The sequence below is a fragment of the Pongo pygmaeus genome, chromosome 19 (assembly GCF_028885625.2).
Source record: "Pongo pygmaeus isolate AG05252 chromosome 19, NHGRI_mPonPyg2-v2.0_pri, whole genome shotgun sequence".
Classification (NCBI taxonomy): domain Eukaryota; kingdom Metazoa; phylum Chordata; class Mammalia; order Primates; family Hominidae; genus Pongo; species Pongo pygmaeus.
In genome coordinates, this window is record NC_072392.2 from 60,713,254 (window position 1) to 60,740,377 (window position 27,124).

Below are 27,124 nucleotides of genomic sequence, written 5' to 3' on the forward strand. Positions count from 1 at the left end.
GGGACGCGGCGGTGCTGGACACCGTGTCTGAGTCACGGGAGACGGCCCAGCTGTGCCCAGCGGGCCAGCGCCAGACCCTGGCGTCCTCCATCTTCTCTCCTGAGCTCCCCCCTGCTCCAGCTGCCTGAGCCACGGACCGCAGCACCACACACCCCCGCGGGGGGGGACGCCGCGCCCCATCCCCGCCCCGGGCCCCACCCCAGCCCCCCCGCGGGGGCCCTGACCCCACCGCCAGCGGGCACTGGCTGAGCTCCGAGGCGGCGAGCCAGCAGCGGGGACGCCCAGAGGGGGTCCGGGCGACTGGGGGCGGCGGCGGCCGGGCCGGGGCTCCCCCCCCGCCCGCGCTCGCCGCCGCGGTGGTGCGTCCCGGAGGTTACCGGAAGTGGCCGCGCTCGGCGCTGCCATGTTGAGGAGCCGCCGCTGCCGTTGCCGCCGCCGCCGCCGCCGCCGCTTTGTTGTCGCCTCCTCCGGCTGAGGAGGCTCCCCGAGCGGGGGGAGTGGGGAGGAGGGGGGTCGGCCGCCGCAGCCATGGAGGCCAACTGGACCGCGTTCCTGTTCCAGGTACTGGGGGCCCCCCCGGGGGGGCACGGGGGGGACAGGGGGGCCGGGCCCCGGGCTGGCGGGCGGGCGGGCGCTCCTCCTCCCCTCCCTCCCGGCTCCGCTCTCCGGCCCGGCCTTAATCCCTCTTTGTTTTTCCGCCCGCCCGCCCGCCCCGGCGGAGCGGGGCTGCTGAGGTGAAAGGAGGCGGCCTCACGGGGTGCGGGGGAGAGAGCAGGCCTCGGGGTGAACCCGGGGGCCCCCCAGCACACACACGCACGCACACACACACACTCACACACACCCTTCCCTCCCGCTCTGAAGGGGAAGGGAGGAGGCCGGTCGCTGTCACCACCCCGCGGCCCAGAGAAAGGAGGGCGCCGGGCCGCTGGATAGCGCGGGCTGCTGGGCCATTGCGTGCCGGCACGGTCCCGCACGGTGGGGTGAGGAGGTCCCCAGGTCCTGCCCTGAATCTCCTCCCCGCCACTTCATCCATCTTTCGCTTGTTCTCTTTTCACCTTCCTCGTCTTTTTGTGTGTGTGCGTGCGTGTTTTGACTTTCTGACCCCCTCCCGTGTCCCCGCGAATAGCGGGTATCCCTAGGTTCCCCGCCACTCCCCCTCACCGCCACCACCCCTCTCGTGTTTACCCAGTTGGGGGGGGCGGATGTTGTAAGTGTGTGTCCCCTCCCCAAACTTTTTCACTGGATTTACATTTTTTCTTTCCCAAGTCTCAGCCGAGCCTTGGCAGCTGACACCTTCTCCCTCTGTCCAGCTCTCCCGCCGTCCCATTCAGCCCGGGGAATCCCCCAGCTGGGCCGGCCCGGAGCGGGGGGGGAGCGGTGGGGGCCGGGACTCCTGGAGGCCCGACCTTCTCCCGAAGCGCTTTTCTTTCTCGCCCACCTCGAACGTTTCCTCCAACCAAGTGGAGAGAGCAAACAAAGTCCGCTTACAAAGCCCCCAGATGAGTCACTCTCTGGGATGTTGGTCTTCGCTTTTTTGCAAGAAACTTGAAAGTGACTGTAGCCGATCTGTTTTGGCAATTCTCTTGCCCGCCCACTTTAGATGGGGGACCCCTGTTTGGCAGATCTAGGCTGGAACTTATTTTTTTCCTACTTCGTTTCTATTTGCAAAACGAAGCATTCAGTGGGCAGTAGCGATGAGCTCACGGGGAAACTTCGGAACTGGAGGAGGTTAGGAAGCTCGTCACTTTTAAGTGCGTTCTTCCCGCCTCTCTGAGTTATTTTCCTTTGAATACTTCGTGAAATCCCAAACGCGTAGCTGGGGCGCTTGATACCTTTTAGAACTAACAGGAACGGATGCAGAATTTTCAAAAAATTATTCTCCCAGCCACTGGATTCATCCTAGTGGAGTTAATATCGAGAATTGGATAACTCAGAAATTACCTATTGTGTAGACTGGCCTGTTGTTTTAAGACATATTTTTTCAAATGTGGGCAATTTGATCTTTAAGTAGTTATGGAAATATATCTGGGCTTCTTAAAATCGAAAATACCCAACATGGAATTCATGAACTTCCCCCTTTTCTCATTCTGATCAGTGTTGTTTTATTGTACTTTGATGAGCTTGCTAATAATGTGATAAACCAACTTGAAAATGCATTGGAAAAGAAATGATATATAACTAGCATGCATCCATCCAGGTTGGTGTAAAGGTGGCAAATACTTTCCCCAGAAAAAAGCTCAAATGGTTATTTTAAAATATGGGATTGATGGGCCCCTGAAGTGATTTTCATGTGATTAAAAACCATATTAAGCATGGTGTCTATAGAGATTGAAAAAAAAAAAAAGAGTTCTTCATGTAAAGGAAAAACCCATAACGCATCTTTGGAAAGCTGGTTGAAAAAGCTTTTGAAATACTTTTTTAAAGATTATTTTTCCCCTGGGTAAAACAAATGCCAAGCGTTTATTGATCAACTTTTTAATTAGATTTTATATTATTTAATTTTTTTCAGCTATTAAAATCTTTTTTTCCACCTGATGGAGAAGTATAAAAACAAATATTTAATCCTGGGCTTGGCAATGTGTGCAGTGAAATTTGTTGGAAAACTTAAAATTTAGAGCCGAGAGCAGTTGAATGGGTAAAGAGAATATTTCAGTCTTTTCTATGGAAAGGTATGAATAGACTTAATCAGTTCTGGTTTTAAGTAATTTTCACTGGGGATATGGAGTTAAATTATCTTGTTTGTTTCCTGGAGCATCCTGTTGAATTTATATTTTGAAACAATTTAATACCTGCTTGCTTTCCAGATAACTTGGTGGAAAGTGAAAGCTATAGCTATTAAAATGTTTGATGGATGATTCTTCTAACAGGGCATTCAAGATATGACTCACCGATGCTAATTTGTTCAGTACAAAATCTTTTACCCTCTGGCACTGGAGATTTCATGGTGCCATATCCTACTACCCTGGGTGATGAAATAACATTTCTGTTTTGTTTCTTGCCAGCCCCAGGAAAAGGAAAGCTTGGGCAGGGTTAAAAAGCCTTGCAGTTGAAAGAGATGGGATGTAAAATTAAAGCTTTGGTTTGATGATGCTAGTCAAATAAAAGCCTACCCAGAAGTTATATTTTTAAAATAAATCACTTAACTGAAGGCTGGCCGTGGTTGTTATTTTACTCTGTCTCTCCCCCAGAGAACAAGTTGGGAAAACCCAGTTCCCCCTTAGAAGGCTTCATGTAGAAGTGTGGGGATCCTAGGAATCCTCAGAGAGTGATTCCTGTAGTGGTTCTACAGCATTTCACCCAAGAAGCAGGGACCTGGTGTGACCCTCGTGTGAGAGTGCGCTTCAGCAATGCTGTAAAAATACTTTATGTTGCCACAGACATCTGAATTGGTAAAATGGCAGTAAGTGCTTTTAGTACTCCATCGTACTAATGGTTGTTTAGAGTTGAAAAATGCCTCTAAATGCTAAAAGTCTGAACTTTGTCCAGAAGATCTGCATTCCCTATTATCTGATCTGTTAGCCTTTGAAATTGTATATCTTCAGCTATTAACTATTTGTATACTGTATGGAAACTTGAGTATCCTACAGCCAGGTTGGAAAAGGGGTTACGACTGGAGTCCAAATTCTGTAAAGTTTCTACTGATGTCACCTGGGTAGATAGACCCTTACATTTACAGGAGCTTCACAAATCAGATTAAAAGCGGACTGTAATTTGCTAGGAGCAGTAAGTCCAGAAAGAGACTCATAAGTAACCACATAATTTCTGAGAATGCTTCCAGGACTCAAAGGGTGATTACATCAAAATTATTAAATTGAAACTGAGAACTCCGGATACCACACCTCCTAATCGTTTGGGGGAGACTACTTCCAGGCTTAACTGTTATGCCGCCATCAAGTAAACGTGGAAGCAATGTGTGGTAGATGTTCTTACCCATCAGAGGAGGAGCTGTGAGTGTGTGTGTGTGTGTGTGTGTTTCTCCTTGTTTTTTTGTCCTTAATCAAGTTAGCTGTGGGACTTGTGGTTATAGAGTAAGAAGGGTAAATAACTGTCTAAAGTGTCTTAAGATGATGGGATGGGCCCCTAGTAGGACATTGTATGCTTAAAATATTTGAAACTCCTCTTGAGTGTATGCATCTTATTAGGATTACAAAACTCAAGCATAGGGGCTTGGGCTCACTGTCAAGAGTTTCAAAAATAATGTTGGTAAAGAACAACATATTAGGAAGAACTATTTCAGGAATTTTTTCCATCATTTCCTAAATGTTTATCAGTATGGAGAATTTTGAAAGTATCAGAACCAAGAGAGTAACTACTCATAAATGTCAAGAACCTGATCCATGGTGAAATTTTGGTTTCATTGCGGCTAAAAGAATTTCCAGTGTGCAGCCTCCAGTTTTGGGAGTGGAGAAGCACATCATAACAGCAAATGTCTAATACTTTATTGAAACCCTACAACTGCGGAAGAAGATGAATATGAAAGGAATTTAAGTGTTTATAGTTTGTTTTTTTCGTTAGTCTGTCTTTGAGAGTTTGGGATTTGAACAGATAGTGTTGCTGAAAGATGCAGACTTCAGTATACAATTAAATGACCTGAGAAACAACTGACAGGTGTTTTGCTATGGGCTACCTTCACAGATGCCTTCCAGGTTGCTTAATAGCAGATTTTGTTTCAACCAAACCTTTTAGTAGAGTGAAGTGAAAACTTAAAGTTAACAACTAGCAAATGTATTTAGAGAACCAGATGTCTTTCATCACTTAGCAACAGCCCCTTCCTCAATCTGAGTTTTCTGATAGAAAGATACGATGCTTTTCTTCTGGATAATAGACAAATAGATGATTGTGTTATTGCGTGTATGTGAGTGTGTATGTGTGTATTGCTGCAGTAAGGTACTATTAAATACTTAAATCTGGAGTGGTTTTTTTAAGTAAGTTATTTAAACTTGGTTTCAGCACTGACAGACTAATGCAAACTGATTTCATCAGCTGGTCTGTCCCTTATGAACCAGGATAGTGTGTAGTTTAGTCAGCTGTTTAAAAGCAAGATCACTGTCAGCAACTTAGTTGGAAAAGTTTTGTGTCTGCACAGTGATTGTTCAATGCTTTGTATTGTGAGCTGTTAGAGTAACTAGGTGGTTGCTGGATTACCGCTGCAAAGTAGCTTATAGGTTCTTTGACTGTTTCTTCTGGTCTCTATTGCTGGAGCATGTTGAATTTCGAAGGCCATTGTGAGAGGCTGAGTTTCTGAAGTGTAAATGTTTGGTTTTAGGCCCATGAAGCTTCCCATCACCAACAGCAGGCAGCACAGAACAGCTTGCTGCCCCTCCTGAGCTCTGCCGTGGAGCCCCCTGATCAGAAACCATTGCTTCCAATACCAATAACTCAGAAACCTCAGGGTGCACCAGAAACATTAAAGGATGCCATTGGGATTAAAAAAGAAAAACCCAAAACTTCATTTGTGTGCACTTACTGCAGTAAAGCTTTCAGGGACAGCTATCACCTGAGGCGCCACGAATCCTGCCACACAGGGATCAAGTTGGTGTCCCGGCCAAAGAAAACCCCCACCACAGTGGTTCCCCTTATCTCTACCATCGCTGGGGACAGCAGCCGAACTTCGTTGGTCTCGACCATTGCAGGCATCTTGTCAACAGTCACTACATCTTCCTCGGGCACCAACCCCAGTAGCAGTGCCAGCACCACAGCTATGCCAGTGACCCAGTCTGTCAAGAAACCCAGTAAGCCTGTCAAGAAGAACCATGCTTGTGAGATGTGTGGGAAGGCCTTCCGAGATGTGTACCATCTCAATCGGCACAAGCTCTCCCATTCAGATGAGAAGCCCTTCGAGTGTCCTATTTGTAATCAGCGCTTCAAGAGGAAGGACCGGATGACTTACCATGTGAGGTCCCATGAAGGAGGCATCACCAAACCCTATACTTGCAGTGTTTGTGGGAAAGGCTTCTCAAGGTACTGCATTTTGCTTTGCTTTGCTTTGCTTTGCTTTGCTTTGCTTCATTATGGTATCAGTGTACTTCAGTTTTGTCTCCATGTGATCTAGAATGTTTATGTGAGAACAGATGTGGGCAGACCTGTGTTATTAGAGGAGATTGGTGATAGATAAAGAAGTATTAACACCTCCAGGTCTAACCCCAGTTTGGTGTGATTGACAAGTGGTGACATAGTGATTAACCTGTTTCTTTCACTTAACAAGTGCCTCGGTGGACTCAGGCTTTCATTTGGCACATGGATACTTATCACTGCAAAACCACCAGTTTTCAGTTCAGTTGGGGGACTAGACATGAGGCTCACTGTGCAAATTAAAGTAACATTTCTTTTAAGTTGGGATGACCTTGGATATTCTTAATTAAACTTTTAGAATGTTTTTTCATTTTTCCGAGAGCACCAGCATTTCACTAATTTTCATTTATAAAAGCTTTTAGAGTTAATATAGTTGTAGCTGTTTCTGGCAAGTGTTAAGACTAAAACTTCGGGTATTTTGTAATTGTAAAGAATCAAGACCTAATATGATTTGATGTTGACTAGGAGAGAAAATTAACAGGTAGAGGCCTAAGATTTTATTCATGGTAAGAGAGGGAAGGAGACTTGCACTGGGGGAGGGAGATTGGTAATTCTGCTAGCTTTCCCTAAAATGCACCCCTTCCCAATCTGCCAAGCATGTAAGCATCACATAAGTAGCATTTCTCTGTGTGTTCGATTATATCTTCTGTTGAAACTCTCTTTTTTACAGGCCTGACCACTTAAGCTGTCATGTAAAACATGTCCATTCAACAGAAAGACCCTTCAAATGCCAAGTAAGAGTTAAAATGACTTATCCTTAGTGTAGCACTTAATGCACATTATCCAGAAGGTCTGAGCCAGTTGAATCTCACCATTCTTGAATAGTCTTAAAATCACTGACCTGAGTAAATGTGGCCGATTTGACTTCTAGTTTTGTAAAATATAACTGACAACTTCTATTTCTGTAAAGCAAGATCATTTAAAAAATTAAGTGTGTTGTTTTTTTTTAAGCTATATTTCCCTTTCTTTGGGCGATAGTATTTTTTGTTAGGAAAAAAAGTTACAGTCTTGCAAAGGTGGTTGTGTATTTGAAATGAATAAAAGAATAAAGGGCTTTAATTTCTGAGTTGATTATTGAAGTTGTTTTAACTGTAATAGGAGAAAATAATGAATTTTTCTCCCAAATGATACCACTTACTGGATTTTTGTCTGTTATTACCAAATTGGAGCACTTTCTAGTTGTTTAAAAATCTATTCCAGTTAAAGATTTTATTTGACATCAATTATAATAATGAAAACATTAAGAATTTTGCTAAATCAAATGACTGTTTTAGGCATTGGTAATTTTAGTTTGTTGCTGGAAGTCTTTTAGTACATCTTTCAGTTAAGTTTGTTAATGACTGATTTTATTAAGTAAATGATTTGAATTCTAAGAAAGATCTAATTGGAGGAAGGAAGCTAGTGTCATTGAATGAATGCCTGCTGTGTATACCAGGCTCTTCTTAATCCACCAGTAATTTTGTGAGAGATGTTATTATCCCCATTTTACAGATGAAGAAGCATTTGGATAGGTTAACCAACTTGTTCAACGTTACACTGTTTAGTAAATTGTGGAGCTCAACTTAAACCCAGGTTTAACTTACCCTAAAGCTTACATTTTTTGTGCTACTCTGTGTTGATGTATTTTCTTCCTTCAAAATGGAAGAGTCTAAAATTTATCAAGTGTTGTATTATGATTATGATTCTAGGTAACATGCAATTAAAATTCAACTAGTTAGCTTGTTGATGTGGATAGGGTAATGCATAGAATATAACGTACTTCAAAATGAGTAGAACAGGATAGTCTATATTTAAAAAAAGTTTTCCTCCCTCATGCAGACGTGCACTGCTGCCTTTGCCACCAAAGACAGACTGCGGACACACATGGTGCGCCACGAAGGCAAGGTATCATGTAACATCTGTGGGAAGCTCCTGAGTGCAGCATACATCACCAGCCACTTAAAGACTCATGGGCAGAGCCAAAGTATCAACTGTAATACATGTAAACAAGGCATCAGTAAAAGTAGGTGGTGCTTCAGATTTTATTTCTTTTATATTTCAGATTGGTGAAATATGCATGTTTTCATAATGTATCAAAGGTATTAATATTCACCTTACATGTTTCCTCCTATTGCCAACATGTGCAAACAGGCAACAATGGACAGAGTATATTAGTGTCAGAACTATGCTTTACTTTCATGTATGCAAACAGTGTTGATAAGCTAATAATAACCTTTAAGGTGAAAGCAGTGTTAATAAGCTTGCTTTTCAAACCCAAATCTATAGAGAAATGAGATATCATATCCACTTGCGGTTTAAATGCTTTGCTTGCCTTAAATTCAGAGTTGAAGATAGAATACTTGCATTTACCCAGGCTTTTTCTTTTAAGATTGCCCTAACCACTAGAAGAAGGCATTTTCCTAATCCTTTATTCTATCATATATGTGGTTTATGCAGTAGAAACATCAAATTCTCAAAAAAATAGGTGGCTACAAGAGAATGGGGAAGAAAGCTTAATGTGTGTTAATCTATCCATTTTTACTTCTTTGTAAGTACACTGGGTTTGTTATCTAGTATGTTGTACTTTATAAGCATTCACTTCTTTTTTTTTTTTTTTTTTTTTTTTTGAGATGGCGTCTTCACACTGTTGCCCAGGCTGAAGTGCAATGGCACAATCTCGGCTCACTGCAACCTCCGCCTCCTGGGTTCAAGTGATTCTCCTGCCTCAGCCTCCCAAGTAACTGGGATTACAGGTGCACACCGCCATGCCCGGCTACTTTTGCTGCTTTTTTTGTATTTTCATAGAGACGGCGTTTCACCGTGTTGCCCAGGCTGGTCTCGAACTCCGGAGCCCAGACAGTCCACCTGCCTCGGCCTCCCAAAGTGCTAGGATTACAGGCGTGAGCCACTGCACCCAGCCTATAAACATTCACTTTTAGTGTACATTATTGTGGTCAAATAAAAAATTTTGTTGAATGTTGATTAGTCCTATATTAATATTATCAAACTTCCATTTTTAAAGACACTTGCTTTTTTTTTTGATGGTTTTTTTTTATAGCAAAGAGTCCTTTTCTCTTTTATATTGATTTTCACTAGTTCTCTAGACTTTTTAGTGTTTGTTTATTTTGACCAATATAGACACAGCAGCAAAAAAGATGCACTTACTAAGAGCTATCAGGTTAAATGGTTAAGATCACAGAAGCATGAGAAGTCAATTTTGAAAAAAACAGCAAGTTTTACAGGTAAATACAGTGTTTTTGGTTTGTCTTTGTAATAGCATGCATGAGTGAAGAGACCAGTAACCAAAAGCAGCAGCAGCAGCAGCAGCAGCAGCAGCAGCAACAACAACATGTGACAAGCTGGCCAGGGAAGCAAGTAGAAACACTGAGACTGTGGGAAGAAGCTGTTAAAGCAAGGAAGAAAGGTAAGACACAGCTTCCGGTGTTGAAAATATGGCTAGAGAAGTGTTTTCATTTAGTATGCCAAGTGATCAAAGTAGAGAAGACACAGTTTTAGGAAATCTAGCTTAATGGAAACATGGAAATAGTGCATGCTGGGAAATATCTGGTATTATTGGCAATAAAGTGTCCAGATAAGTTATTACTAGGAATTAAAAGTTCTCAGTACTTCCTATCATGTTCTTTCTTTTGATTTACTTTTTGCTACAAACTTGGATCCAAATTTGGTCCTTTGCTATGCTCAGAGTTGCATTTTTATATTCAATTTGATGTCAACCTCCATGCATTATGGGCTTTTTTTTCCTTTCTAAAATATTCCCACTTTTAGAGGTGGATATCCTTGTGTGTACATAAGTTCATTTTCTTACACTGTGCTATTTTTGCTCTTTAGTGTTCTTTTTCATTGTATTATTTATTACATGTTTCAGATTCTGTAGTGTTGATGTCTTTTCTCCTGGTCACACCCTTAATCTCCTTCAGTCTATCACTGGCTGGCCTTAACATGTCTAGTCTGCTGCTGAGGACTTTACTGTAATTGTTTAAAAATTTTTAAATGGTTTGCTTTTCTCTCATGTGTATATCTTCTAACGAATCAGTTGGGGTATCAGTTTTCAACGTACTTTTCAACTTACTAGTACAGCTTTGGCTTCTGGACTATTGTGCAGCCATTTCAAATGAATCATTTTGTCAGTGTATCATGAGCCAAAGGACAGATTTGTAAATTCCTTCTTCCTCCTCCACCTCTGCAATGTCTTACTATGTTAAATGTTAAGGAATCCTCTATCTGTGTGCTCCTCTGTATGTAATTCCTTTTCTGTGTAGTTTCTTCCATCTTTTGCTTTCATGTAGTGTGGCTCTTCCCTTCCTCAGAGTGATCCCTTCTGTTTTTATTTTTATTTTTTTTCTTTTTTAGGCAGAGTCTCTCGCTCTGTCGCCCAGGCTTGAGTGCAATGGCGTGATCTCGGCTCACTGCAGCCTCCGCCTCCTGGGTTCAAGTGATTCTTGTGCCTCAGCCTCCCAAGTAGCCAGGACGACAGGTGTATGCCACCACACCCGACTAATTTTTGTATTTTTACTAGAGACAGGGTTTTGCCATGTTGGCCAGGCTAGTCTTGAACTCCTGATCTCAAGTGATCCACCCACCTCAGACTCCCAAAGTTCTGGGATTACAGGCATGAGCCACCACACCTGGCCAGAGTGATCTCTAAACCTCCTGTACTTGGATAAAAATAAAAGGAATAGCATTCTTTTTTTTTTTTTTTCTTTTTTTGAGATGGAGTTTAGCTCTTGTTGCCCAGGCTGGAGTGCAATGGCATGATCTTGTCTCACCACAACCTCCACCTCCCGGGTTCAAGCGATTCTCCTGCCTCAGCCTCCTGAGTAGCTGGGATTACAGGCATGTGCCACCACGCCCAGCTAATTTTGTATTTTTAGTAGAGACAGGGTTTCTGCATGTTGGTCAGGCTGATCTCGAATTCCCGACCTCAGGTGATCTGCCCGCCTCACCCTCCCAAAGTACTGGGATTACAGGCGTGAGCTACCGGGCCCCGTCAGCATTCTTTTTCATACATTTACTGGCATTGGAAGAAAAGAATGCAGCAGTCCGTATAGGCTTTTCATCATTCCTCAGGTGCTGCTTGTTCCTAGCTTTCATCTGAAGATTTGTCATTATTTTAATAAAATGTTTTGGCCAGATGTGATGGCTCACACCTATAATTCCAGCACTTCAGGAGGCCAAGGTACGAGGATCACTTGAGGCCAGGAGCTTGAGACCAGCCTGGGCAAGATGGCAAGACCCCATCTCTACAAAAACTCAAAAAAAAAAAAAAAAATTAGCCGGACGTGACAGTGCGTGTCTGTAGTCCCCGCTACTCAGGAAGCTAAGGTGGGAGGGTCACTTGAACCCAGGAGTTTGAGGCTGCAGTGAGCTACAATTGCATCACTGCACTCCAGCCTGGACAACAGATTGAGACCCCCCCATCTCAAAAAAAAAAACAAAACAAATAAACTTTTGTGTTAGAATGGGTAGAGGGGACTGGCAATGGGGAGGAAAAAGTGTAGTGCTGTGATAATTGTATAGTGGGTTGAAAGTATATTATGAAGGGTATTTTACTTAGAGAAGGAGTAAAAATGTTTAAGTCATAGTAAAAGGACACTGTTAGATTAAAAAGAAAACACGGAGGAGGAGGTAAGGGGGTCAGCAGATAAGAGGGTAAAAATTCTTTGGTCAAAGCAGGTGGAGAATATCCTCAGCAATACTCCCAGCACCTTAAAGTGAATTGGTTTTCTCTCTCATTCTCTCTCGGTGTACTCCTCTATTTGGTATTGTATTTCAGTTTGCTTGCACAATAAGACTTGATTGTTTAGCTCATCTTCTGACTTCCATGAAACAAAATGTTATTGTATTCCCATTCATAGCGTGAATCTCTCTTGAAAAGACCACTGATCTTAGAAACCTCTGTATTCATATTAGTAAATGTCACATTTTAGAGGAGAGGAGACTCCTGACCTGAAAATCTAAACTTGAATCTACAACGTCCCTTTAAATATTAGGCCTAAATAAGGTAACCTAAGTTTTCAAATCTGATCGACAATCATATTGTCTGGGAAGCTTTTTAAAAATACACATTTCCCAAGTTCCATCTAAATTTCACTATTGATTCTCCTGGAGTCCTTTGTTTTTGTTTTTGTTTTTGTTTTTTAAGTCCTCTAGATAGTTGATTTTGATAATCAGCCAGGTTTGGGAATCCCTGATAGGGAGAATGGTGTATGCCAAAGTTACATTGTATTGATCAAGTAAGGGCTGCTTGACTCAGGGGTCCCCCTGCGGTGATAAGACCTTTGTGGATCATATACAGATCTCTATCTTTAGTTCAAGTATATTTCTCCATTTTGATAGTCAAGTCACAGCTAGCCTACCCATCATTTTACTGCTGTTTTCTGGTGCTGAATTTTGTTGAGGGGTGGGTTGGGGGTATCACCTTGAAGGGAAGTATTTTTTAAGAAGTGTCTAGACCTGGCTCACACCTTAATCCCAGTACTTTGGGAGGCTGAAGTGGACAGATTGCTTGAGCCTAGGAGGAGACCAGCCTGGGCAACATGGCGAAACCCAATCTGTACAAAAAACACAAAAATTAGCTGGGCGTGATGGCATGCACCTGTAGTCTCAGCTACTTGGTAGACTGAAGTGGGAGGATTGCTTGAGCCTTGAGGGTTTGAGGCTGCAGTAAGCTGTGATCATGCTACTGCACTCCAGCGTGAGCAACAGAAGGAGACCCTGTCTCAGAAAAAAAAGTGTCCAGGTTTTGTTGGATAAGAAGGACCAGGGTCCTCTAACTCACTGCAGGGTCTCCTTGCCTAGCTAGTTCTCTTTGGTATGCTTGGTGGTATGTGTAATATGTAGAGTTAAAGATACTAGGCATAAAATAGGTGATTGTGTCAACATCAGAAACGAAGAAATGGGAGTGAGGAGAACATGAACTTACTGAGGAGTATTTTTTTCTTTCCTAATGTAGTTAAGAAACATAACCAGAAAGAATAAGATTATTTAACTGAAACATATTTCTAAAACTGAAACAAACAGATGATACTAAAATAGCTTGTTTATCATTCCCCAATTATGCATTTTTAAAACCTTAACAGAATGTGGCTTCATGTCTCAGGCTTTAACATACTTATTGAGTATGCACACCTCTCTCTGCTAGTTACAGTGTGCCTTACTAGAAGATTTTTCTGATTATCTGTTATTGTGTAACCATTGGCCCAGCTCTGTGTAAACAAGCTCTTTAGCCTGGCCTGCTGGAGGTTGGCTCTTCCCGGGAAAGTTTTTAGAACTCAGAGGAACTGCATGAAGTAGTAGTGAGAACACTTAGCCCTGCACTGCAGAAGTTAACTGATCCTCTCAGCATCACTGTGAGGTAGGTAAGTAAATCTGAACTTGAAACCTAAAGTGCAAGGCTAAACAAGTTGCATAAGTCCTTGCAGGAGGTATAGCATCAGAAGGTGATTCACACACTGGGATCCCTGGCCCCAAGGCTTGTGCTCAGAAAGATCCTCTGTTCTGTTGACCGCTTGATAGAAAACTGGAATTTGATTTATTAAATGTTTGACATTTTTAATGAAAAGAAATTGATTCAGAAACTGTGAATTTTGCTCACTGTTTTGAGAATCTAAAGGCCCTTTTTCTTCTTATTTTAGAAGCTGCTAACCTGTGCCAAACCTCCACGGCCGCTACGACACCTGTGACTCTCACTACTCCATTCAATATAACATCCTCTGTGTCATCTGGGACTATGTCAAACCCAGTCACAGTGGCAGCTGCAATGAGCATGAGAAGTCCAGTAAATGTTTCAAGTGCAGTTAACATAACCAGCCCAATGAACATAGGGCATCCTGTAACTATAACCAGTCCATTATCCATGACCTCTCCTTTAACACTCACTACCCCGGTCAACCTCCCCACCCCCGTCACTGCCCCAGTGAATATAGCACACCCTGTCACCATCACATCTCCAATGAATCTACCCACACCTATGACATTAGCCGCCCCTCTCAATATAGCAATGAGACCTGTAGAGAGCATGCCTTTCTTGCCCCAAGCTTTGCCTACATCACCGCCTTGGTAAACAGTATTATAAAATCAAAATATGGGTAAAAGTAAATATTTACCAGCAACTTAACTTTTAGTTGATTAAAGCAAAAAGTAAACCATGAAATTGGGAGATTTTATTACATTAGTTAATAAGAGTGTGGTAGCATTTTTCTCCAATTTGGCTGGGATTATTCAAAGTAGGGTGTGTATGTAACTTATCACTGGACCACTTTAGTTTAATCAGAAATTCCTTTTAGCTGACAGCATTGCTTAAACAGGATAGTAGTTGGCAAGATGAAATGCCAGAATTAAAACCAATCATAAGTAGAACCCACTTCAAAATAAAAAAAACAGCATTACTATTTCTAATCCCAAGGAATCACTTTATTGTAAACACTAGCAGAACTCTTCTCCCTATACAAGGTGGATGGCTGATTTTAACCTGAAATTTTAAATCCACAGATTGAGAGCTAGTGTAGAATTGTCTGTGTTTATTGTTTTTATGAGTAAATACATGCATTGTCATAATAAAATGCATTTCAGAGAATATGCATTTTACCTTTGGGAATATGTTAATTTCAGGCAGCATTCCCTATGGGAAAGGTGATACCAGCTCTGATATGCAAAGCATATGATAATTTATCATTCTAACTTCAACGTATAATAGGGATTGTGACCTGGTATTTGGAGATGTAAATATTGCTCAGCATATTAATCCCGACGGAATATAGCATTGTAGTTGACTTTTTAAAAAAAAAAAAAATTAAAAAAAATCTACAAATTGTGTTTTGCTAAGAAAAGCCTCAACTGACAGAGGAGAAGTCAAGTGTGTGGACAGGCAGGCTCCTAACAAACAGAGTCCAGTGGGATTCCTGTTTAGGAGCCAAGGAGTACTTTGGAACAGTTCAAATATATTGCTTTAAATTGGAAGACGCTGGAGGCACTGGGATGTGATATGCCCCTCTCTCTCCCAATCAGAGCCTGTTGATATTACAACAGGGACAGATGTGTTAGTTGCTCACTAGAGTTTATGTCTTATATTAAATTGTATACAGTTTTTATTCTAACCACTAACTAGGTAGTATATGCCCCTTCAGAACATGCAGAGTGTATCTTTTTTTAAATTTCTCCTTCCGTTTCTTAAGTATTGCGCAGATTTGTTCAACTTTGTAAATATAGACGTCACTTTTTTTTTTCTTTGAGAAAACACTTGTATCAGCTTTGTGGTGTTTTCAGGGAGACAGCTGTCTGCATTCCCTGTAGAAACCCAGCAATGATTATGCACGTTGAGACATGTGCTTTTTATTTCTTAGCAGGATATTTTATCTCTGTACATAAAGTAGAAACCAAAAGCTAGGGAAACAGATACTCTTTACACCATCATGCCACACATTGTTTTTAAAGCATTGCGTTAAAAAAAAAGTTAACTAAACCAAGACGCTGTGATTTTTTTTTAAGTTGCAATATGTTTTTGGTTTTTTTCATTTTCTAATCATTGCAGTTAAGAGAAATGGAAATTAGTTGTGTTAATCTTGCAGAATGTTTGCAGGACTGACTATCAAACTGGATGATTTCCGTTTATACCCTACTGTGTCAGTTCAAGCATCAAAACACCTTGCATCTGAGACAGACTTCCTACATCAGGGACAGGTATCTGTGTGTCATTATACAAAACAGTTCTAGGGGGTTGAACTACATAGTAAAAAAATAAAATAAATAGTACTTAGTGTAAAATAATTTTATAAATGATCTTTTGTACTTTAGGACATTAAATTGTACAACTTTTGTATATATAAAAGCTTAGGAACTTTCTGTTTAGCAGGAAGGCAACACATTCCTACACTTTTATTGTATATGTTTGTTATAATGTCCATGTAAACATGCCCTATGTTTGTGCCTTTTAATTAGTTTGTCTCAATAAACAAAATGTAGAGAAAAATATGTAGCTATGACTTTGTTACAACTGTTCTTATCCACAGTACGAAAATGGTTTGTTTTTAATATGTAGAGCATTATGTGTGGACTACTGGAAGGACTTGTGTAGGGAAAGCCCAAGAATGACCCTGCTGAGGCCTGGATTGGGAGGCACAGTGGCCACATTTGGAGGAAGTTCACATTTCCTGGCATGCAGACCCAAAACTGGGTTCTGGCTCTGCCTGCTGGGATCTGTTATCTCTGGTGGGCTGGCAGTCATAATTCACGATTCAGACAGCCCAGGCTTCCTCCACAGTGGTCCAAGGAGCAGTCCTCAGTGGGGGCAGGTGTGGGCCCTACCCCTAAGCTAGAATGTGGTTGTCAGAACCCTGAAAGTATTAGTTCTAAAAAAAAAAAAGATATATACTAGAAATAATTGTTTTATCGATTCATTGTGTAATAAACAGGAGTGAGACTTCATTGTATGACTTCAGTTAAAATACTATTTTGTATGCATTCTTTATTCACTTAAGAAGCTTGTCTGCAATAATAAAGCCACGTCATGTCTTCTTTTGGGAGGGAGAGAGTCGATGGCAGGAGGGGGTTTTGGGTGGGCCACTGAAAAGGGGAACTGAATAGGTTGTGTGATGAAATTCTCCTGTGTCTTGGAACTGGAATTGAGTTTCGATGTTGATGAACTGATTCAACCAGGTGTTGAAGGCACGACGGCCACTGCTCTACGAAAAGGCAGAGTATGTTTTTCCCTTCTGGTTGTAACCTGGTTGAGAGCTTCCCCTTTATCAGATTGGCAGCTAAACAGTTGTATTAGATAATCCTTAAATCTGACATCCAGCCTGTTACGCTCTAGGGCTCGCTGCTTGGCCTGCGTTTGCTTTTTATTGTGTATCCATTCCCCTCCTACGGTGTGCTCCTAAATGAAGGTTTCTATGTAAGCAGATGATGATTTTACCTGTCAATACCAGCACTGTATTACTAACATGCAAAATACTGCAGATTTATTTTGAAAATTAAAGTTAACCGGTCACAAATGTTATGATGGATTGTTTAATACCTCAGAAGCTTCATCAGTTTGCTCTGATAATAGAGAAATTTTTCAAGTACTTTCTTTTCAGGTGTGCACATCTCAGTATTGGGTTGGAGAGAGAGGGAGGGACCAGTATCAGGCTGGTTGGAGGGTGGAAGGGCACCAGACTGACTGCCTTTGGTAGGTGCACCCTCCCAAGCAGCTCAGGTAAGGCCCAGGAAGCTAGGACTGGAGGTAGTGGCCACAAGTTTAGGTCCCTGTCCTACCCAAAAGAGAAGATGGGTTTAAAACATTTCTTCTCATGCTCTAGGACCCAATTTCCTTAGTTGAAAGGGGCATTAAGCTGGGTCCCTTGCCCATTTGTGTTCAACTAGATTTATTAGATGTCCACTGAGGACCAACAATGTGCCAGGCACTATTAGGCACTAAGGGGCATGAAAAGTTGATTAAGACATGGTTGCTGCCTCCAAGGAGGCTGTTAAGGGAGATAGGACGAGTGATGGTATCACCAAACAGCAAATCAGGATGAATGTGACACTTCATTCAATGAAAAAGTTTTGGATACCTACATCTGTTTTATATAGAATTGAGGCCTTCCAAACTTCCTGTATAATTGTCTTAGGCCTTTAGTGACTCAGTGAACACAGCTGGAGGAAAGTGTTCTTCGTGCTGTGTTTGTCCTGGGAACAAGGGAAGTGTTATTTCACTGAGTTGCTAGTTAATCATTGCAGTCCCGGCTGTTTAGGTGTCTCCAGTCTTCTCAAGGGGCCCTGTAGTTTGGTCCTCTCTGAATAGACCTGGGTTTAGGATGTAGAGGGGATAGTGGAGGTTTTCACTTCAGTATCCTCAAGGATCATTGGACCAAAAAGTCCAATCTGTTCATGGGACAATAATCAATTTCTCCTCCCTGCCCTAATAGGTCTGGCCATCAGTCTTGCACTTTTTCCAATTCCAATTTCTCCTTAAAGAGTCTTGTATCCTGAAAGAATGCCTTTTGTCCCTGGTTTGGGTCTGTAAATCTCCCCCACAGCTGGCCTGACATTGGCAGATTACTGGAAAATCTCCCCTTGTAAAAATAGGGGACTAGGCCGGGCACGGTGGCTCATGCCTGTAATCCCAGCACTTTGGGAGACCAAGGCGAACAGATCACAAGGTCAGGAGATCGAGACCCTCCTGGGTAACACGGTGAAACCCTGTCTCTACTAAAAATACAAAAAATTAGCCTGGCGTAGTGATGGAAGCCTGTAGTCCCAGCTACTCAGGAGGCTGAGGCAGGAGAATGGCGTGAACTCGGGAGGCGGAGGTTGCAGTGAGCCGAGATTGCGCCGCTGCACTCCAGCCTGGGTGTCAGCAAGACTCTGTCTCAAAAAAAAAAAAAACAAAAATTAGGGGGCTGGCAGGTTAGTGTGTAATGATCCAGGGCAGAATACTGACAGAGTTTGTGTGTTAGTCCAGATTCCAGCTTCTTTTGGCTGCCCACCTTTGAGCAATCTAAGGCCCATGTAGTACTGAAAAAAGGAATGAAGGGTCGTGGGCTTTCCTTTGGATCTTTGCATGAGGTAGCCCTGTCCTTAGACCTACCCATTAGGGGTTGGCTAGTTAGCCTTCCTCTTCCCAAGATAGGCACTTAACCCAGATCTTGGCCCTGGACCATGAAGGTCAAGTACACATCACTTTACAAAAACTGCCCTGGATCACTTGAGGCCAGGAGTTCAAGACCAGCCTGGCCAACATGGCAAAACCCCATGTCTACTAAAAATACAAAAATTAGCTGGGCGTGGTGGTGCAAGCCTGTAGTCCCAGCTATTCAGGAGGCTGAGACATAAGGATTGCTTGAACCTGGGAGGCAGAGGTTGCAGTGAGCTGAGATTGTGCCACTGCACTCCAGCCTAGGCGACAGAGCAAGACGCTGTCTTAAAACAAACAAATGAACAAAAAACCGCCCTGTTAGTTTTTGTTGTTGTTGTTGTTGTTGGTTTTTGATATGGTGTTTCACTCTTGTTGCCCAGGCTGTAGTGCAATGGTGCCATCTCGGCTCACCGGAACCTCCACCTCCTGAGTTCAAGTGATTCTCCTGTGTCAGCCTCCCAAGTAGCTGGGATTACAGGCATGCGCCACCACGCCCAGCTAATTCTGTATTTTTAGTAGAGACAGGGTTTCTCCATGTTGGTCAGGCTGGTCTTGAACTCCCGACCTCAGGTGATCCATCTGCCTCGGCCTCCCAAAGTGTTGGGATTACAGGCGTGAGCAACCATGCCCGGCCCCGCCCTTATAGTTTTTATCATGACATGATAAGAGAAGGAAGTTTTATACTTAAGATTCTCTACCCGGCCAGGCGCGGTGGCTCACGCCTGTAATCCCAGCACTTTGGGAGGCTGAGGTGGGAGGATCATGAGGTCCGGAGATAGAGACCATCCTGGCTAACACGGTGAAACCCCGTCTCTGCTAAAAATAGAAAAATTAGTCGGGCGTGGTGGTGGGCTCCTGTAGTCCCAGCTACTCGGGAGGCTGAGGCAGGAGAATGGCGTGAACCCGGGAGGCAGAGCTTGCAGTGAGCCGAGATCGTGCCATTGCACTACAGCCTGGGCAACAAGAGTGAAACAGCATCTCAAAAACAAACCAACAACAACAACAACAAAAACTATCAGGGTGGTTTTTTGTTCATTTTTTTGTGTGTGTTGTTTTTGAGACAGAGTCTTGCTCTGTCGCTCAGGCTGGAGTGCAGTGGCGCGATCTCGGCTCACTTCAAGCTCCGCCTCCCGGGTTCGTGCCATTTTCCTGCCTCAGCCTCCCGAGTAGCTGAGACTACAGGCACCCGCCACCACGCCCGGCTAATTTTTTGTATTTTTGGTAGAGACGGGGTTTCACCGTGTTAGCCAGGATGATCTCGATCTTCTGACCTCGTGATCCACCCGCCTCGGCCTCCCAAAGTGCTGGGATTACAGGCGTGAGCCACCGCGCCCGGCCCATTTGTTTAAGACAGCGTCTTGCTCTGTCGCCTAGGCTGGAGTGCAGTGGCACAATCTCAGCTCACTGCAACTTCTGCCTCCCAGGTTCAAGCAATCCTTATGTCTCAGTCTCTCTGTCTGTCGCCTGGGAAAAAAAAAAAAAAAAAAGATTCTCCTGTCACTACTGACTTGCATCATGATTTCAGAAGTCCTCTTCATCTCTATCTTAAATTGACATCCCACCTCCCTCCCAACCCCTAAATAGCTCTTTCAAGATTACATAAAATAAGAACTTAAAATCACGACTCCTTTGTAATGTATGTAACTGCTAACCACGTAGGAAGAACTCTCATGAATGGAGTTTCCTTAAAGTGAGGTCCACCTGCATCTGGCTGTGTCAGAAACTAAAGAAGGACATTTGAGGAAAATATTCTGTTCGGCCAGTGAGCTATTCTTTTGGCATGACAGCTGAGAGGATGAGGAGATCAAGGGGAATGAAAGGGAGCGATATGCCCTTCCAATGACTGGTCCAGCAGCTCTCTCTGGCAGTCAGTGCTCAGGCTAGGCTGGGACAGATGTACCAATTCTAGAAGCTGCCCATGGAGAAGAGAGCCATCCTCAAAGACTGGGATGGGAAGCCAGGTCTTTGCCAATCTTAGGGACAACTGGGGACTGCCAGAGGCTTATTATCCCTACACAGTCAGCCAGACAGATCTGTTTTGAAGGAGCTTGGTTCCCCAAGGTGCTTGCCCATGAGCCAAAGAATTCTTATCTTTGTTAGTGGCAGGAAAAGAGCTAGAGAGAAATCAGTCTTGCATGTATATGGAGGAAGAAAAAGGGGAGTCTTGGAGGTTAGGAAGAGGCTAAGGAACGGAAGAGAGACATTTTGGAGGAAATGTTCTTGTGCTACCTGTGGCATCACTCCCACCCTAACCACCCTCTCCATGCACCTGCCCTGGGCTAGACATGATTACTCAAGGAACTTGGAGACAGGCTGCTAGTCCGAGCCAGCTGTGATGATTTGTTTCAGCCAATAGGCAGGAAAGACGATGTGCTTTTCTTCACCAGATAAAGGAGAAAAGGCCGGGTGCGGTGGCTCACGCCTGTAATCTCAGCACTTTGGGAGCCCAACGCAGGCAGATCACGAGGTCAGGAGTTCAAGACCAGCCTGGCCAACATAGTGAAACCCCATCTCTACTAAAAATACAAAAATTAGCTGGGCATGGTGGCGCATGCCTGTAATCCCAGCTACTCGGGAGGCTGAGGCAGCAGAATCACTTGAACCCGGGAGGCAGGGGTTGTGGTGAGCCAAAATCGCACCATTGTACTCCAGCCTGGGCAACAGAGTGAGACTCCGTCTTAAAAGAAAAAAAAAAAAAAAAGGAGAAAAATCAGTAGCTGAAGAAACAGGCAAGATTCAAGTAATTAGGAGTGGGGAACTGTGAACCACTTCTAGCTGGAAGAAGTAGGGTACCACCCTTTCCTGAAATCCCAGAGCTCTGTCCCAAAAGAGTAGGTCCTGATTCCAGGGTGGCCCTGTCAACGTAAGGGAAGTTCTGTCACTTTGTCAACACCAGAGACTCTGTGGCTATCAGGCACCTCTGAGGGAGAAGAATGGGGAGGGGGGAGTCTTTGGGAAGAGAGAGAGAAAGGAGACAGAGTCATTGCTTCCGCTGTTTTCTAGGCCTAGAATGCCCTCCCCATAACCAGCCCTCCAACATTCTCCACTGTGAACCCCTAGACATGCAGAAAGTGTAATTTAAATGTTGCTTCCTCTGAAAACTTCCCCTGCCTGAACTAATGTCAGGCAGTTAGTTTATTCTTCCTTGGTATAGCAGGAATAGGTGGGAGATATCAAAATAAAGGTGGAGGCAGTTTAGCACCCCCAGAAGGGAGGCTAGTTTCCAAATTGGACCATAGCTTCCAAAAGTTTTGCTACATTCCTAAATCTCTGATTCCAAATTAGTGGGTTCATGGCAGCCTGTGATTGTTGCTGATTTTGCCCTGTATTGATGAATCCCAATGTCCAGGAGACCTGAAACACAACAAGGAACAAAGTACCAAGGCCAGAAACAGGAGTAAGCACCAAGGTAAGTGAGGAGGGCCCGCAGGGGATCCAGAGCAGAGGGCGATTTGGCATAAGGAACAGCTGGGAGGTGCTGTAGTTTAGGGTTATGATCAAGAGCAGAAACTTGGAATCTGAGAGGCCTGGGTACAAATCCAAGCTGTGCCACTTGACGCTATGTAACCTTCAGCAAGATATGTAGCCTCTCTGCCCTCTGTTTTCTAAGCTGTAAAATAAGCATGACAATAAATCCAACCTAGTAAAGTTTCGTTTTGTTTTGTTTTGAGATGGAGTTTCGCTCTTGTTGCCCAGGCTGGAGTGTGATGGTGCGATCTTGGCTCACTGCAACCTCCGCCTCCTGGGTTCAAATGATTCTCCTGCCTCAGCCTTCAGAGTAGCTGGAATTACAGGCACGTGCCACCATGTCCGGCTAATTTTTGTATTTTTGGTAGAGAGAGGATTTCACCATGTTGGTCATCCTCGTCTTGAACTCCTGACCTCAGGTGATCCACCCACCTCGGCCTCCCAAAGTGCTGGGATTACAGATATAAGCCACTGCACCTGCTCCTAGTAAAGTTTTAATCTGAAGCATGTAAAGGGCTTAGCCCAGGGCCTGGTACAGAGGATGGAGCCTCGAATTCAATGTAGCCCATCTCTATCTGGTCCTCCTATTTCCAGTTTGGGTCATGGCAGCATCACTTTGCTCTAAGGCACCAACTGCATCCTCTGACAGACCTGCAAAGGAGCTGAATTGCCTTCCTGCATTGCTTTCTCACCTCAGATTTTGGGGGTTGGCATCCAGCATAGGGAACAAGCTTCATCTGAGGAATGAGAAAATGAGATGGATGGCACATCTCCTGAAAAGCAGCTAACTGGAGGCTGACCAGAGGTGTGGCAGGCCAGAGGTGTTCAGATTAGACCACGGAAGAGTCACCAGGCTGGGAGATCCGATATGTGCATATCTGGGGATGGTGCATCCTGCTTCAGAGAGGTCATTCCATCTCCTTCATTCTCCACATTCACTATACCCAGAGAAGGCACCTGTACAGCTTCCCCCCGCAATCTCACCGTCCTGACAATCAAAGAGTTGTTCGTCCTTCTCTAGCTGCAAGCTCAGCACAGGCCAGACCTCCTCTTTCCTTCCTAAGAAGAAAAGGAACACCACCACCTAGCCAGGTGGGATGAGGGAGAGAAGCCCAAATCCTTCTAGCCCGCTCAGTCCAGACTCAGCCCTCACAGCTCCACCTCCCCTCCCAAAGGCGTCAGGGACTCACTGATCCGAGAGAGGAACCAGCCCCGCAGGGGACAAAGCAAATGTGAGTGTTGCCATGGCTGGATCGGTCACCCTGCTGTGGAGCCTAAACTGGCTCCACATTGGCCTGGCATTTGGCGCCCGCCACCATTTGGCCTGATCTACCCTGCCGGCCTCCTGGCCTCCTCTCCGTCTCTTTCCTCCAACGGTAGGGCTGGAGGGGACCCGAGGCAGACAAACAACTCTTGGGCGTGTGGGCCCCGCCCGATACTAGAGCATCGGCGGGCCGGGATTGGCTGATATCTCCCATGTTCTGATTGGGCGGGCGGCGGCCTGTATCTCATTCACAGAAAGCATTGCTTCTCTCCTGCTGGAGTTTTGGACCTCGAATGCTGCTTCACTTTCCGCACTCTGCACAGTAGCTGTACTCATTTGATGTAAATAGATACAATTCAGTTCTATGGTTTCCGCAGATGACGTGCCCCCAAATGCAGTGTTGGCCCCTACAGGGATGGCTGAATCTGTCCGTTTATTGTATCCCATATCCAAATCACAGCTGTACGAGTCAATGGGACCAGGCTCATGGGAACTGTGGGGGCTGCATTTTGCATACCCAGGTGAGGCCACGGTTTGTTTTGTTTTGTTTTTTAGACGGAGTCTTGCTCTGTCACCAGGCTGGAGTGCAGTGGCGTGATCTTGGCTGACTGCAACCTCCGCCTCCCAAGTTCAAGCGATTCTCCTGCTTCAGCCTCCCGAGTAGCTGGGACTACAGGCGTGCGCCACCACACCCAGCTAATTTTTGCATTTTTAGTAGGACGGGGTTTCACCATGTTGGCAGGGATGGTCTTGATCTCTTGACCTCGTGATCTGCCTGCCTCGGCCTCCCAAAGTGCTGGGATTACAGGAGTGAGCCACTGCGCCTGGCAAGGCCATGGTTTTATCCCGCGAGACCTTTTGCTGGGTTAGGCTTTCACCGACTTTCGCCGGCAGTCCTTTCTACCATTTACACTTCTATTTCATATTTCTTTGTCTTTAATCATGCTGTTCCATATACTAGGAAAGCCTTCTTCTCATTCACCTACTTTTAAAATGTGGCTAAAGTTCCTGCTCGCTAGGACTCCTGGAGAAAAAGCCGATTGCAGAGCTTGGGCAGGGAAAACACAAAGTGAGCCTGGAACATTCAATATATATTTGGAAACAATTACAAACTTACAAAAAGTTGGAAAAGTGAAGATAGTCCAAGAAATACCTATATACCCTTTACCCAAATCCACCTATTATTAACATTTTATCCCTTGCTTAATCACCATATGGGGCCCTATCCAATTTTTTTTTTTTTTTCTGAACCATTCCAGGGTTTCACACATCATAGCTCTTACCCCTAAATATTTCTGTGTGTATTTCTTAAAAATAGAGATATGCTGTTACACCACAGCACAGTTATTAACTTTATACACTTACATTTATATAATACTTTTATTTAATCTACCATCCTTATTCCAGTTATTAGGTGATGTAGTTATGTTCTTTTCTTTTTCTTTTTTCTTTTTTTTTTTTTTTTTGAGATGGAGTCTTGCTCTGTCGCCCAGGCTGGAGTGCAGAGGCATGACCTTGGCTCACTGCGACCTCCGCCTCCTGGGTTCAAGCTATTCTCTTGCCTCAGCCTCCCGAGTAGGTGGGATTACAGGTGTGTGCCACCACGCCCAGCTAATTTTTGTATTTTTAGTGGAGACGGGGTTTCACTGTGAGCCAGGATCGTCTCGATCTCTTGACCTCATGATCTGCCCGCCTTGGCCTCCCAACATGCTGGGATTACAGGGGTGAGCCACTGAGCCTGGCCCTAATTATGTCTTTTACAGCATTTTCTCCATTCCAGTAAAAGATCTAGTCTAGGATCAGGTTATTCCATCTCCTTCATTCCCCATATTCACTACATCCAGAGAAGGCATCTGTACAGCTTCCCCTTATAATCTCATCATCCCAACAATCAAAGAGTTCATTCTTCTCTAGCTGCAAGCCTGGCACAGGCCTGACCTCCTCTTTCCTTCCTAAGAAGAAAAGGGGCACTGCCACCTACCCAGTAGGATGAGGGAGAGAAGTTCAAATCCTTCTAGACTGCTCACTCTTGAGTTGTCATGTCTGTCTAGCCTCCATAAATCTGGAACATGTACATAACTGGCATTAAAAAAAATACAGACCCCGCCTTATTTTTTTTTTAATGGAACATTCTCCATTTTGTATTTGTCTGGTTTTTCCTCACAATTAAGATGAAGTTCCGGCCAGGCATGGTGGCTCACGCCTGTAATCTCAGCACTTTGGGAGGCGGAGGTGGGCTGATCACAAGGTCAAGAGATCAAGAGTATCGTGGCCAACATGGTGAAACCCTGTCTCTACTAAAACTACAAAAATTAGCTGGGTGTGGTGGCACGTGCCTGTAGTCCCAGCTACTCAGGAGGCTGAGGCAGGGGAATCACTTGAACCTAGGAGGCAAAGGTTGCAGTGAGCTGAGATCGTGCCACTGTACTCCAGCCTGGCGACAGAGTGAGAATGTCTCAAAAAAAAAAAGAGAGAGAGAGAGAGAGAGATGAAGTTCTACATTTTCAGCGGGAATACTGCATAGGCCACGTGTCCTCAGGATATCACATCTGGAGACGCACAATGTCCCTCTGTCCTTCATACATGATGTTAACTTTGATCACTGGGCAAGGTGTTACCCATTTTCTCTATCACGTAATTACTTTCCCCTTCCCTTGCAACTAATAAGTAGTCTGTGGGGAGACATTTGAAGACCATCTATGTATCCTACTCCTCAACAAAATTTCATCTTAGATTTAGCATTCATTGATGATCTAATTAAGTCTTTACCACGATGGTTGAAATGTCTCTTTGCACAAGAAAGTACGGAAGTGCTGAAAGAAGATGAGGATGCAGCAGCAGAATTCCAGGAGTTGGCACATGGCCAAGTCTGAAACAATCTAAGCCAAAATAGATAATGATAATAACAAATTATACACCATCGAAGGAAAATAATAATCCATGAATTCATAAAGAAACGGGTGACTACATCCTCCTGCTCCCTTAAATCTCAGTTCAGCCTTCTTGTGCCTCAGTGGGAGATGTGCCTGTCTATGCTACCATCTCCTGTTGTGCTTCTCAACCTGGCACGATAATGTGACACTTTCCTGACTGTAGAACGGAGCCGAACTGAGCCCTGGGCTCTACCTTCCCTACCCTAAAGGGAGCAGGCTCTATAGACTGGAGTGTGAAGCCTGAGGCTGAGGGTCTGGCTCCTAAGAACTCAGTCCTGCCGTAGCTTCAGGGTCCTCTTGCCCCAGAGGCTCAGCCCTGCCTCCAGGAGGAGGTTTCTCTTTTCTCTTTTTAAGAAACAAGCTACTCTGAAGACATCAGTCAGCCCTCTATAGGGTCCTCCACCCACCACTTTGCTGTGCAACCCAAGTGAGGCTCTTCCTCCAAAGAGTAAAACATTTTTGACATTTCAGCTAGTGCCCAGAACCCTGTTCAGGGGTCAATGATTTAGTGCCAGCTTCCTCTCTCCTCCTTCCCTGACCATTTGCTGGCCCAGCAGAGGTTCCCTCCCTCCCAAGAAGGGAGGATCCTTCCCCAGGACACCAGGGCCATGCGGCTCCTCCACCTGCAGCACCTGCTCCCCAAGTCCCACACAGGAATATTCATCCTGCTCCACCTCACAACCTCCTCTAGGGAGCTTCATTTCTGGGAAGAACCAGATCTGAGCATCTAGACCAAATTGATCTCAGGTATCCCTTCTTGGAATTGGAAGA

At 44.3% G+C, this 27,124-nt stretch overlaps 1 protein-coding gene across 5 annotated transcripts; it reads left to right on the plus strand.

Moving 5' to 3' along the window:
* Window positions 1–245: 245 nt before the first annotated feature.
* On the plus strand, window positions 246–17,063 carry VEZF1 (vascular endothelial zinc finger 1). 5 transcript variants are annotated; one of them, XM_063656045.1, is made up of 7 exons: window positions 603–980; window positions 3,189–3,400; window positions 5,267–5,961; window positions 6,743–6,806; window positions 7,891–8,074; window positions 9,329–9,475; window positions 13,707–17,063. In XM_063656045.1, the coding sequence occupies exons 2-7, from the start codon at window positions 3,395–3,397 to the stop codon at window positions 14,132–14,134; spliced, it is 1,524 nt and encodes a 507-aa protein (XP_063512115.1). In that variant the 5' UTR covers window positions 603–980; window positions 3,189–3,394; the 3' UTR covers window positions 14,135–17,063. The 5 variants fall into 5 exon arrangements, with proteins under 5 accessions (XP_054316136.1, XP_054316135.1, XP_063512115.1 ...); XM_054460163.2 differs by having other exon boundaries at window positions 691–734; XM_063656044.1 differs by having other exon boundaries at window positions 706–980; window positions 7,873–8,074.
* Window positions 17,064–27,124: the final 10,061 nt, after the last annotated feature.

Excerpts from the sequence above, each read along its gene's own strand:
- VEZF1 (XM_054460160.2), top strand. The coding sequence starts at position 529 with ATGGAGGCCAACTGGACCGCGTTCCTGTTCCAG. Across the intron at positions 562-5,266 it reads GGACCGCGTTCCTGTTCCAG|GCCCATGAAGCTTCCCATCA; the intron begins GTACTGGGGGCC and ends GTTTGGTTTTAG. Across the intron at positions 6,807-7,872 it reads AAAGACCCTTCAAATGCCAA|TTTTCCTCCCTCATGCAGAC; the intron begins GTAAGAGTTAAA and ends ATTTAAAAAAAG.